Source organism: Chaetura pelagica, unplaced genomic scaffold (assembly GCF_000747805.2).
Source record: "Chaetura pelagica isolate M959 unplaced genomic scaffold, ChaPel_1.0 scaffold11, whole genome shotgun sequence".
Taxonomy (NCBI): Eukaryota; Metazoa; Chordata; class Aves; order Apodiformes; family Apodidae; genus Chaetura; species Chaetura pelagica.
Window position 1 is genome coordinate 5,302,357 of NW_009952694.1, and position 14,200 is coordinate 5,316,556.

At 46.3% G+C, this 14,200-nt stretch overlaps 1 protein-coding gene across 1 annotated transcript in view; it reads left to right on the forward strand.

Moving 5' to 3' along the window:
• IFT43 (intraflagellar transport 43) overlaps positions 1-14,200 on the forward strand; it is a 49,865-nt gene that overhangs the window by 26,700 nt on the left and 8,965 nt on the right. Inside the window, exons 3-4 of the mRNA XM_009993889.1 lie at positions 2,018-2,050; positions 2,558-2,604. Coding sequence (XP_009992191.1) covers positions 2,018-2,050; positions 2,558-2,604 — 80 coding nt within the window. The remainder of the gene's footprint in view (positions 1-2,017; positions 2,051-2,557; positions 2,605-14,200) is intronic.

The following is a 14,200-nucleotide window of genomic DNA, read 5'->3' on the forward strand; positions in this document are numbered from 1 at the left end:
TTATTTCTCCCCCCCCCCCCCCCCCCCGAATTACTGTATTTTCCAATATAGTGCAACTGTTTTCATAGTGACATATTTGCTTCTTGGTCTGAAAAAGTAATTTTCTAACATAATAAAGATAAGTTGAGAAACTTTAAGAACATGAACAAAGCAGTCTCTGCCTCTAGGACTAGCTTATGACTGACTTCCTTGTGGGCCACATTGGTATCTGTCATGACTGGGAGCTCAGGAAAAAGAAATGGAAATTACTTATAAGAATAGCAGGATTGACCTCTTGGGAAGTATAAACATGTGGAGTGTTTTGCTCCTGCCTGGGGACAGGAGATGAGCAAAAATCTAAGGAATGTGAGTAGTGAGGAAAAGAGAGTGTTATTTGAGGCTGGACTATTATCAAAAGTTATGGGATTATGCTAAGAAGAGGTTGGATTGATCCTTTAGGAAAACCTCTCACTGTGCAGGGCTGTGCAAAGCCATTGCTTGGGATGTTTCAGCTCAGTGAGGGCAAGGGTCTCTGGACAGGCTGTGGGAAACAGTTCTGCAAAGGCAGAAGGCAGGTATAAAATAGGATAAAACTTGCATCATCTTTCCATCTCTGTCTTCTAGATTCTAAACTCCAGTGAGAGCAGGTGGTGGGCTCTCTGAAGCCACCTCTTTCCTTCTCCATAATATCAAGGGGGTACACAGAAAGTGCTTTGCACTACCACTGGGGAGAAGGATGGAGCTGGACAATTACTCCTCACTGGAAGCGTTATTTTCTAAATTTCCCAGCTCCATTGCACTTCTGCCTCTTCTGATGAACAGAAGGGTGCAGGTATAGCTGAAAGCCCAGATGCAGAGGTGACCTGCACAGCTGCAGTCCTAATTGAGCAGTGGATATTGCTGGGCTCAGATCACTGATTTAGTTTAATCTTCAGCTTCTCACAGACCACATGCTCCAGGGAGAGCAATGGAGACAAGAGGCTTTCTTCTCATAGATAGGCATCCTCTGTGCCCTGCTCCTTGCTCTTATAAAATTATTCACAGGAGAGCTAGATGAAGACCATAACCTGCTAGAACAGAAAGCGGATGAGGGGAGGCCTGTGCCATCTCATGCAAGTGCTTTGAAAGTAGCAGTACAGGGCGATGTAGCCACTTACATCTTGGTGTAAGTGCATGTGTTAGGTGGGAGACCCGTGTGTTCTTTGTCATGGCACCCTGACTTCAAGGTAGGGGAGAATATTTATTCCTAACACAAAGAGATGAAACTTCACTCTGCAAAATGGCCAAAGCAATCAGTGAGTGATGGAGTATCTGCTAAAAAGAAACCTGGCATTTAATTAACTTTTCAAAGTGCTGGTTCAGCAACCTCCATGTTTTACATTTTGAATATTGAACAAGTGTCTCTAATCGGGACTGAATTATTCTAGGCTTGCTGGGGTGGAGAGCAAGGGAGCTGCCATTTACCCATGCCTCCCCCCCCCATTTTTATTATGAACTCCTGTTAACTCAGCCAGATCAACTCTGATTTACTGTAGTAACAGTGTGTCTGACCTGAACTTGTCCAGATCAGGTAGGGCTCTTAACTTGCAAACGCAACCAGATAATCTTTATGTGCATCTAGGAGAAGGAAGGACCTATTGATCTCTCAGGGGTAGGTGTACAAAATATAGCATCTTCTTCACTCTGTAATGTGCTGACCTCTCTACTCAGGTAAGGCAAACTTTACCTGCAGCTGATGCCAGAGAGGATGAAAAAGTATCTGAGAAACTAAAAAAAAAACCCACCCAGGAAGCATGGCTCTTGCTGTATCTGGGCATAGCTGTTGTTTTGGACCCAAATGGTTCTGCTTCAATCTGATGCACTCATGGACTTTGATACACCAGTTTGACGGTCACTCAGAACTCTTAGAAAAAGTGTGATGCGTTATATTGGAACTGGTGTAAAAACTATTTTGCACAATAACAGTGATGTAAGGAAAGGTGCAGTTTTAAATTTTTCTCTAGACTTCACTAAGCATAAGCCTTTCCTTGTCTTGCAGGTCAGGAAGAAAACATGCAGAAGAAGTAGAAGAGTAAGTTCCCATTTTTGCTAAGACTTCTTCCACAACTTTTACATCTGATCTCATGGAAAAGGGGCATGTTACTCTAAGCACCAGTACACCAAAATCTGGAACTTGGGAAGGGTTGCATGAATTTGTCATGTGTCCTGGGATATGGGGTAGGGCTGGTCTCTCTAGATTTCTCTGAATATGGAGCAGATGGTGGCTCTTTCACTTCCATATGACAGAGAGAAGGAGAAGTAGAAAGCATCTGCTTTGCCTCCCAGACCCACCCCAGGCCCTACTGTCTGTGGCCTAGGATTTTGTCTCAGGTGCAAGACAACTTGGTCAAGCAGTCTAAGCTGACATTTCTGCTGAGTCCAGCAATGAGGGGTATGGAAGAAGGTCAGTCTGCAGGCTAGGCAAACTTGGGAACTTTACCCTTGACAGGCCATGAGGCTTGTGGAGAGGAAGGGGACACAATAAGATATCTTTCTGGGCTTGCAAATGAACTTATTTTTTCCTTGTGTTTTTCTGCAGCCATCGTCTGAGACAGCAGAGCCTGGAGGCATCAGATGATGGAGGAGGTAAGGTATCATGTACTTGACTGCAAGAACTGCAGCGCACGCGGCAGCGCAGAAGAGAGAGCGGCAGCAGCACCAGCAGCGGTGAGAGCTGTTCCTTTAAATTTACTGAGGATTTGAGAGGGAGCCGGGCTTCTCAGAGACGGTGAAGCCGGGGCAGAGCCAGGAGACCCGAGTCTGAGCGGGAAGCCTGAGAGGGAGATGAAGGCTGACGTGGCAGGGGGTGTGGCTGTGAACGGCGGCAAGGTTTAAAAAGCGGCCATTTGGCAGCCTCATCTGAGCACGCGGCAGCGCAGAAGAGAGAGCGGCAGCGGCCTGCGGAGGGGAGACGCGTGGCAGGCGCGAGGGCAGGCGGAGAGGCAGAGAGCTGCGCGAGGGCAGGCAGGGAGCAGCTGGTGCCTTCTTATCCTAGGAAAAGCAGACTAGTAACTAGATTGATCATGGTCACAACGCGGCCAAAAACCATTGTGAAGAAGAATGTGGGGACTCAGACGGAGCTCCCAAGCAGGCACGCAGCAGTGCAGGTCTCTGGCTGCAGTGAATGCCTGAGTCTGGCACTGGTATCAGAGGGAACCAGTGACAGCGCATGTGTGCGGTGTGAGCAAGTAAATGATCTCCTCAGGCAGGTGGTTGAGCTGACAGAGGAGGTTGCAAGACTGAGGGCCATTAGAGAATGTGAAAGTGAAATAGATTGGTGGAGTCAAACCCTGAGGCAGGGGCAGATAGAAGACGTTGGGCAAGTGACGGATCCTCTCCCCTCCTGTCACCAGGCAGATGGAGAGGACTTAAGAGATATTAAGGAATGGAAGGAGGTTCGACCTCGAAGAGGCAAGAAAAAATCCTCCCAACCCCTTCCACCCTCTCAGTTGCCCTTGAAGAATAGATACGAGGCATTGGAAATTCAGGAACAGGAAAATGAAGTTGGAGGGGTAAACTTACCTAGTGAAGTGCCTAGGACTCGTCAGTCACCTCGAGTCCTTAGGACTTCTTCAATCAAGAAGGAAAGGAGAGTAATTGTGGTGGGTGACTCCCTTCTGAGGGGGACAGAAGGGCCCATTTGTCGGCCGGACCCATCTCACAGGGAGGTCTGTTGCCTCCCTGGGGCTCGGATTAGGGATGTTAAAAGGAAACTCCCCAATCTTGTGAATTCTTCCGATTACTACCCGCTGCTGATTTTTCAGGTTGGCAGTGATGAAATTATTACAAGAAATGTAAGGGCAATGAAGAGAGACTTCAGGGCCCTGGGACAGCTAGTTAGGGGGTCTGGAGCGCAAGTAGTGTTTGCCTCCATCCCTCCTGCAAGAATGGGTAGGGAGGTATATAGGAAGAGTTTGCAGGTCAACGAATGGTTAAGAGATTGGTGCCATAGCCAGGGTTTTGGTTTTTTTGATCATGGGATGCTATATGAGGCACCTGGACTGATGGTGGCAGGAGGGATGCACCTGTCCCAGAGGGGGAAGAGGCTTTTGGGGCAGGACTTGGCAGGGCTCATTGATAGAGCTTTAAACTAGATGTGAAGGGGGAAGGGGAGAAAACCAGGCCTGTTAGGGACAAGCACAAGAGGAACACACCATGGCCCAAAGTCAGGTCGTCCAAGGAGGATTTAGTCCCACCAGTGTGCTCTGTTCGTTTCCTGAAATGCCTGTATGCTAATGCACGCAGCATGGGGAACAAGCAAGAGGAGTTAGAGGTTTGTGTGCGGGCTAAGGGTTATGATCTAGTAGCAATAACAGAGACATGGTGGGACAGCTCACATGACTGGAATGTGGCCATGGATGGTTATGTGCTTTTTAGGAAAGATAGGGCAGGGAAGCGAGGTGGTGGGGTTGCTCTTTATGTGAGAGAGCAACTAGAATGTATTGAGTTTCATGCAGGGGCTGATGAGGGGCATGTTGAAATTCTGTGGGTAAGAATTAAGGGGCAAGCAGGTGCGGGTGACACAGTTGTGGGGGTCTACTACAGACCTCCTGATCAAGGTGAGGAGGTTGATGAGGCTTTCTACAAGCAACTGAAAGCAGCCTCACAACTACAGTCGCTGGTCCTCATGGGAGATTTCAACTACCCTGATATCTGCTGGAAGACTCACACAGCCAGCCTTTCACAGTCTAGGAGGTTCCTCCAATGCATTGATGATAACTTCTTAATGCAAATGGTGGACAAGCCGACTAGAAGAGGAGCGCTGCTGGATCTTGTACTAACCAGCAAGGAGGGCCTTGTTGAAGCAGTGGTGGTCAATGGCAGCCTTGGCTGCAGTGATCATGAGATGGTGGAGTTCAGGATCCTGTGTGGAAGGAACAAAATACCCAGCAGGACCAGAACCCTGGACTTCCACAGGGCAAACTTTGGTCTCCTCAATCATCTATTAAGGGAAATCCCATGGGACAGGGTGCTAGAAAATAAAGGAGCTCAAGATAGCTGGTCAACATTCAAGGACCACTTCTTGCAAGCACAGGATCAGAGTGTCCCAATGGTTAGGAAATCTAGTAAGGGTGCTAGGAGACCTGCATGGTTAAAGAAGGAACTACTGGGCAAACTTAAGTGGAAAAGGAAAATCTATAGATCATGGAAGGAGGGGCTGGTCACTTGGGAGGAATATAGGACTGTTGTCAGAGGATGTAGGGAGGCAATTAGGAAAGCTAAGGCCTCCTTGGAACTTAACCTTGCAAGTCAGGTTAAGGATAATAGAAAGGGCTTTTTCAAGTACATAGCTAGCAAAACTAGCAATAGAGGCAATATTGGCCCATTGAGGAATGAGGTGGGAGCCCTGGTGACAGAGGATATAAAGAAGGCAGAGGTGCTGAATGCCTTCTTTGCCTCTGTCTTCACTCCTGCAGGGTCTCCCTATGAGCCCCAGATTCATATAGCCCCAGAAGAGGTCAAGATAGAGGAAGAGTTTGACATGGTAGATGAAGATTGGGTTAGGGATCAGTTGAGTAATCTGGACATCCATAAATCAATGGGTCCAGATGGAATGCACCCAAGGGTGCTGAGGGAGCTGGCGGAGGTCATTGCTAGGCCACTCTCCATCATCTTCAGTAAATCATGGGCAACAGGTGAGGTGCCTGAGGACTGGAGGATAGCAAATGTCACTCCAGTCTACAAGAAGGGCAAGAAGGAGGACCCGGGTAACTATAGACCGGTCAGCCTCACCTCCATCCCTGGAAAGGTGATGGAACAACTTGTTCTTGTCACTATCTCCAGGCACATCAAGGACATGGGGGTCATCAAGAGCAGTCAGCATGGTTTTATCAAGGGTAAATCATGTTTGACTAACCTCATAGCCTTCTATGAGGAAATTACTAGGTGGATAGATGATGGTAGAGCGGTAGATGTGGTTTATCTTGATTTCAGTAAAGCATTTGACACCGTCTCCCACAGCATCCTTGTAGAAAAGTTGATCAGGTATGGGTTTGGTGATCAGGAAGTGAGGTGGATTAGGAACTGGTTGAAAGGAAGGAGTCAGAGAGTTGTAGTCAATGGGGCAGAATCTGGTTGGAGGTGTGTGACTAGTGGAGTCCCACAGGGGTCGGTACTGGGACCGGTGTTGTTCAACATCTTCATCAACGACCTGGATGAGGGTATAGAATGTACCCTCAGCAAGTTTGCTGATGACACTAAGCTGGGAGGAGTGGCTGACACACCAGAAGGCTGTGCTGCCATTCAGAGAGACTTAGATAGGTTGGAGAGTTGGGCGGGGAGAAACATGATGAAATTCAACAAGGGGAAGTGCAGAGTTTTACATTTGGGGAAGAACAACACCATGTCCCAGTACAGGTTGGGGGCTGAACTGCTGGAGAGTAGTGTAGGTGAAAGAGACCTGGGGGTCCTGGTAGACAGGAGGATGACCATGAGCCAGCAATGTGCCCTTGTGGCCAAGAAGGCCAATGGCATCCTGGGGTGCATTAGAAAGGGTGTGGTTAGTAGGTCAAGAGAGGTTCTCCTCCCCCTCTATTCTGCATTGGTGAGGCCACATCTGGAGTATTGTGTCCAGTTCTGGGCCCCTCAGTTCAAGAAGGACAGGGAACTGCTTGAAAGAGTCCAGCGCAGAGCTACGAAGATGATTAAGGGAGTGGAACATCTCCCTTATGAGGAAAGGCTGAGGGAGCTGGGTCTCTTTAGCTTGGAGAAAAGGAGACTGAGGGGTGACCTCATCAATGTTTACAAATATGTAAGGGGTGAGTGTCAGGGGGACGGAGTTAGGCTTTTCTCGGTGATGACCAGTGATAGGACAAGGGGTAATGGGTGTAAATTGGAGCATAGGAAGTTCAAGGTGAATATCCGAAAAAATTTTTTTTACTGTGAGAGTGACAGAGCACTGGAACAGACTGCCCAGGGAGGTTGTGGAGTCTCCCTCACTGGAGACATTCAAAACCCACCTGGATGAGTTCCTGTGTGATGTACTCTAGGTGACCCTGCTCTGGCAGGGGGGTTGGACTAGATGATCTTTCGAGGTCCCTTCCAGCCCCTAAGATTCTATGATTCTATGAACTGCCTTTATACATATCTGGGAGTTGTCCAGTAAAGGGGCCAGAGGCATGTTGTAGGAAATGGCAAGGAAATGAACCACCCTGGGGGAAACAAATGTGAGATCTACTTATGTCTCCTCAGCAGCTGAATGAATGAGAGAGAGCAAAGAATATGGAGAGAAGGATGAGGAAGGGTACCTGTAGTCTAAATCTGGTTCTTCATTTATGCAGAATGTTCAAGCACCTTTAGGAAGAAGGAAAATGTTGAGGACATGCTTTTTTTGTGGGATTACCTCCACAAGGAAAATAGAGCACTGGGGCAAAAAGATAGCTAAAAGGGCAATAAATTATTAAGAGCAGGGAAATAAGTATTTGCTGTCCCTAGTTTAGGTGAGAGTGCTTTACTTAAAGCCTCTCTTGTGTTTTATGGTAACATCCTTGCCTTGATCTTATGAGGACAAGTGCCTACACCACTGTCTTGGGATCTCTGACATGAGTAAATTCTTAATTTTTTTCTCCTTTCCCTATCCAAAGATCATAGATAATAAGCAACACATAGACACTGGTGGGTAATCCTATCCCGTCACCATACTGACTGCTGTGAAATCTACTGGACTCCTGACTTAGCACTAGCTTTCCTTGTAGTATATGTCACCTGCTGTTGTAGGACTGATGAGCCAAGAGAAATCTCAGGAAAAATCCACAGTATTAATTTTAAGATGATGACTAGAGAACTGGGGAGCATAGAAATTCATTAAAGTCTCAAGGAGCTACCTCAGTTTTCATCGAATAAGAATTTCATATCGTGTATAAAAAGTTGCATCTGTAAAATATCACCAAGCATCAGAAGAATTACCAGGAGTCACAAAGGATCAGACATCATGGTTAATGAGATTAAGTGAAGACTTATTTGGGTCTTCCAGACAGATTAAGCATTGCAACATATGACTTCCAGAAGTGGCACATTTATAGCATTGGCATCTTCAAAACAGACTTCATTTCCCCCCTGGGAAGTTTCTTGGGCTTCTTAAATTTCAGCGTATGTCACTGAGGTTCATAGTCTGTTCTGAACAGCTCTTTGACTGTGTACATGCTGTCCTTCTTGTTGAACCTTGGTCTTGTATTCAGAGTATAATAACTTTATTTGCTCACCAGGCATCAAAATGCTTGCCACATGCTTGCAGTATGTGACTTTTAGTGCTCCAATACATTGGGTAATAAATACAGAATAGAACTGATAGAGAATGTGGTACAAAGACATGGTAAGTCCTCATATGCTTCAACTTATCTGTGCCTAAGCTATGGTTACCAGGTGATTTTGGATTGGTTGCAAACCAGAGTTCAGTTCTGGATTAAATCTACCTGTTAGAAGAAAGATCCCACTAATCTGATTATGGTTCCTACCCAGGCAGTTTCTGGAACAGTCAAATACAGTTGTGGATCTAATTTGCATACAGAAAATCTCTAAATGGATCAGTGCATTGTATTCTTCTTGTCCTATTTCTACGAGGAGTTAAGCGGGCTGTTCTGGGAGGAGTTCTCCATCTGTACTCAGCAATTGCAATGAAGAAAAGTGACATAAACAAAACTCCAGAATTTGAATAAAATTACTTTTGTAAGTGAGCAGAAAGATACAAATAACTACCCAGTGCAGAAGGCAGGGAATAGCCTACTGTGGCTGTACAGTAAGGTGAGCTGTATCAGCCTCCCCTTTGCACAGAACTGCACCTAGGTTTGTGTACTTAACTGTAACAGTAAAGCTCAGATTCTAAACACAAACAAACCAAGATGTTGGTGTATGGATCCCCAAGGATGGGTCACGGTTATTTTGTGCTGCATAATGTGTTAGCTTGTACACCTTAATATGAACAGGCGCAGCTGCGTAATGATTGCTGCTGTCAACCAATAGATTTGGATCACTTTCCTTTAACCTATTAGAAAGCTTAGCTGTACCTTTCCATTAACATTGTTTGTCCCCCATCCAACCTTTTTATTTGAAGAATGAAGGACAAAATTATATGCCCTTAAAAAGGTATTTTGTATTTGAAATGTGCTCAGTTGTGATTATTTATAAGGCACTAACACTCAGAGGCTCAGAATTTGGAGTCCTTTGGAGAAAGTGTTAAATAAGCATAGGCCCTGAAGAGAGGCCCACAGTTTGGTGTGTGGAGAATGCAGGGAAGGTTGTACACCCAAGTGGAGACCTTTGGGCTTGATATTCCTTGCAGTTGTAGAAGTAAAAGTAGAATTCTTTGCCATTCAACCTCTGCATGAAATAGCACCTGATTAGTCATCTCCATGGGCATTTGGGAGAGGACAGTCACTTCTCAGGTTGTGTAGAAAGACTGAAGTAATACAGGAGACTGTAAGCAGGTAGACCAGACAGGGGGTTGCTGGAGCTGTCTGCAATTTCACCATCCTTTGCACAGGAAAACCCAGAATTCTGTGCAATACAAATGGCTGAAATACTATCAGTGAAGTACCTTGGCTCAGGTCGTGCTCAGAATTCATTTTCTCTAGTTCATATTTCTTATTTGTAGAGGCTAATCCAGGACAAGAGAGCCACTTTAAAGAGGACCCAGTTTTGAGTTATAGGAAAGCAAAGACATATGTTTGACATAAAGCACCATTTGCTCCTGTAAAACTCTAGGCTGGAAAGACTGCTTTGAAAGAATGCAGTGTCTCTCCAGAAACAGCTCTGATGTGTCTAGTTGATGGATAGTGGGGTTTCCTACGGCACGTGCTCTGTGCTTAGTGCCCATCCTCCTGAACACATGCTGGTACCTGCTAGCACACAGGCACAGTGAAGGGGTAACACACATTTGCTAGGTGGATGTGTGTCCAGCTGAACCTTGTCATGGGGGGGTCATCTCCTCTGCCTGGTGAGAAACCTGCTTTAGCAGGATTTAATGCATCACAAGTTGGGGAATAATAAACCTTCACAAACAGCAAAAAAGTGTTTAATTCCTAAAGGACAGGCCTAGTTGAGTCACTTTTGGCCAGGGGCAATTGAGGGCTTAATGCTGTGTATGTAGCAATCTGGGCAATCTAAGAGAGAGGAGTTTAAGGGTAATTGCTCAATTTTCTATCCATGTCAACAGGGGAAATGGGCAGCAGAGACTGAGATCCGTATGGCAGGGAAACGGCATGAGATGGGAGATGTGAGACTACCAGTGGAATATAAAAGTGCTATTTGCAGAGTACTGCTTCCTTTTCTGTAGCAGCCAAGAGCTTCTCCCAAGTGCAGACTGTTCTTTGTCATGAGGTGGGAGGGAGATCAGAACAATCAAGTTCACACTGAAGGGCTTTCTCCTCCCTTTACTCATTTCTCCAGCAGAGCAGTAGAATCTCTGCTTCGACTTTGCTTAGGTATTTAATTTGGCTTTTCTCTGCTTGTGTGTCTCTTTCTGGCATGCAGCTACAAAGGGCTGTTTCCTGTTGGATGGAGAAATGCTGGCATTCTCCGCCCCGGCCCCTCCCCCCCCCCAGCAATCTGCTTTGTCCTTTTGGCTGAAAGTTTCTTTGTTGTCCCTTTCTTGTCCACCAGTTCTGCACTGCTGAGTTACACTCCCCTAGATGCCTGTCTCCTCAGTACATTGCCCTTGGATTTTTCTCCTCAGCACCCTATGGGGGTTTGTTAGCTAAGGTTGTCATCTCTCTCCCAGCTATCCTTCCCCCATAGACTATTGCCCCGTCTTCAGAAGCCCCTTCCCCCTTCTCTCTTTTACCCTTGGGATGCATAGCTCCTAGAATAGGGCTTTTCTTGGAGGATTCGAGATGTTATGTGTGATTCTCTGTCTGCAAGAACAACGGCTTGTTATTTTAAAGCAGATAGTGTGTGTGAATGAGCTGATTGAAATGAAAGCCTGACTATGCTACACAGACAACCCAAACCTGACCTGCAGGTGAGGAAAGCTGCCAGGAAACAGTCACTAGATCTGTGCCCTCAAGGCAAAACCCCTTCTTGCCTGCTGGGAAGTCTTCTCAAGGAAGCAGAGATGATGATTAAATCTCTCTATACAATGTCAAACCTCTAGAAGGACTCCTTACCCTTCTGGCATGTGCCAGCAGCTCCTTTGCATTTGAACAGGATGGGAGTCCAGGCTCTGTGCACAACAGGAGCCATGGAAAATATTTTAATGCTTCATCAACAGTTAATCATGCTGGCTTGGAAAAAAAAAAAAAAAAAAAAAAAAAAAAAAAAAAAAAAAAAGAAGAAGTGGACATATGCCCTGGTCTCCACATCCTTCTTGGGAGTGATGTCTGTCAGATAGGAGATGGCTCTCACAGAATATCTGGCACCTGTAATTCACAGCCACAAAATAGCAAGGACCTCTTGAGCTGCATGTGAGATGCACCAATGATGGACTTGCTCCAAACAAACCTGAGAATAGAGTGCAGTGTGGGTTATTGTTAGCTGTATCATTCCTTATGATGTTTGCCAGTTGCTTCCATGGTAAGCTGCTGTTTTTACAGAACACACCAAGTGCTGGTAGATTTCAGGGGTTGCAGGCTGCAAGGAGTTTGTGACAGAGGAAACAGCTGCATTGGCTCAGCACTAAGCAGGAGGATAGAAGGGGTGGAATTTACGGGGTCAGAGAGATATCCAGTGGGTACTTCATAATCTCAGGAGGCAGTGATGGGGTGGTTTGGGGAGAGCTAAATGGACAAAAATTTCTGAACATCAGTGAGATGCAGATGGAGTGAAAAACATGGTGTTTTGGAAGCGATGTGAATGGGCTGAGGGTTTCTGGGCAGAGAGTGACCATGACTACTGAGTTTCTGGGCTTCTGTACTGTGATTGTATGTGGCTCTGTCAGCACCCTGCAGTCCTCCCCTTAACTGCTCCACTAATGCACTACCTGGAGTCTCTGCAAGAGGTCAGTGAAGGTTCAACCTGATGGTTTCGCCTGAGCTGTTGGTCCCGACCAGTTCAAACTCCTCCAGTGACTGCTGACATTGTGATCTAGAGCCTCTGGTGTTCAAGGAAAGCTCCCTCCTGACAGCCACCATGGTCAGCGGGAAGCAAAGAATATGTCCCAAGAGGTATGTCTGAAGTCCAGTTGGAAGCAGCAGATCACTGGCCAAGGAGCAATGGGCAGCTTAATTGCAAGGGAGCACAAACAGTTTGTTGGGGGCTGGAAATGATGGTCTGGGTAAGCATCTTCCATCACTAAATTCTGTGATATGGTAGATACACAGTCATATTGAGCCTGTGATTGCTGAATCTGTAAGTGTAGTTGACAGACTAGGTTTACCTAAAATACCCTTTAAGAAAAAACTCTTGAAAGATGATTACAGAATTGAGACACCATCATTTAAAACTGCCTGGGGCAAACTCCTTTGAAAATTGCAGCAGTGGAGGGACAGAGAGAGAACTGCATAGCCCTTGATTGTAGTGTCATTCCCTCAGGACTGTCCCCCCTCCCCCTCAGTTTCTCATCTGATAAGAGAGAGAGCAGCAGTAAGATTCCTCATCTGTCCTTATGAAAATCCGATTCTGAGTGGCTCTGATCAAACCCGGCTGGCTGTCAGCAGCGGTGGCCTTGTGTGGAGGGAGGGTGGCTTCTGAGGAGCTGCTGGATGTGTAAGTGTCATGGGTGCTGCCGATCAAAGAGGCATTTTTTAATAAAGACATATAAGGAAAAAAAACCACGCCACAACACCTAAGGATTTAGCATAAAAGAAATGTAGTTTGTCTTGTTTTTCCAGCATAACATGAAGAAGATGAAATAGAATCAGACACACTTGCACCCAAACGTACTTCCACGGGAGCATCCTGAGAAGCTGCTTTCCCTGCCACAGTAATGTTCTAATCAAAATCACTCGTCTCCAGCATTATTGAGGACTGTTTTGTGTTTCTGAGTTCACCGGACCCTCCCTGGGCATGTCCTGCCTTGTCTTCTGCTGCCCCACCACCTTCTGATTATGTTTCATCAGGGGAGTACTGCAAAGGATTGGGGAACAGCCTTTGAAAAGAGGAAAACAGATGTTACTGAGAAGGAGGGCAGGCATAGTGCTCTGTCAGGGGGCTGTTGGTAAGGGCAAAAGGTGTGTTACCACTATAAATGCTGATAACCTCAGGAATATGGTGGACTGCAGATCCTAAGCCTGCTCAGTCTCCAGTCTCTCCTGTCTTCTGCTGCTGGTGCACCTGTGCTTTAGGAAGTTCCTCATCTTTAAAGCTACTAGTTTCTGGTCTTCTTGCACAAGACAAGACATGAATTACTGCCAGTTGAAGTCCTGCATGGAGCCCAGCAACTCATCTGACATGGCTGCCCTGTGCCCTGGCTGCATTGCAGCAGTGTCTCTCTTCACACGCCTCAGGGGTTGAAATTGGTCAGTCTGTGTCAGTAGCAGCTTTGGGAAGGCTGCAGTGGCCTGTTCCCAGCGAGCTCTCAGGTGAGGAAGAAGCCATGCCACTCCAAGCAGTCTGTGAAAGCACAACACTATCACAGCAAGTAGAGTGGACCACCTGACCTCCCAGCCAGTCCTCCAACTAGGTGACAATATCATCAGAGCTTGGTGGGTGAAGAAAAAATTATTTTGTCCAATGTGCCTGTAAGGCAAGGCTGGAGGGTCAGCACTAAATCTGCTGCATGACCTCCCCTAGATCCCATGAAAGCTCTGGCACCTAGCCTCTGGGTGGCTTCCCATCACCTTCCCAGGTTGTGCTGTTATTGTTTGCTGCTCAAAAGGGTGCTTTGGGTTGTGGGACACTCGGGTCATCTTCTCCTTGTGTCAGCTACAGTGCCCTAGTAGCTGTGGTGCTGCCTGGTTTTCACTCCACTGTTTTCATCTCCCAGCTGGCTGATCAGGCAGGTACACTGTTCTGTATTGGCCTACTAGGAGGGCATTTTCAGTCAGGGAAAGACATCCCTATGAAATTAATGTTCAAGCAGCCAAAAAAGTGTTCTTTATCCTCTCCATTTGCCTGCTGCTCTCCTGAGAAAGCTTCCAAGAGGCTTCAAGCTTGTTTGTGTGTTCAACAGAAGCTGTCTGTGTCCCTTGTTCCTTATGTTTTTTTGAAGATTTTTTTTGCCTGTTGCTTTCCACTTTTTTTTTTTTTTTTTTTTCCCCCCATTTTTCCCCTTAGAAAAAAAAAAATTTTTTTTTTCATGGAGATGTGCTAA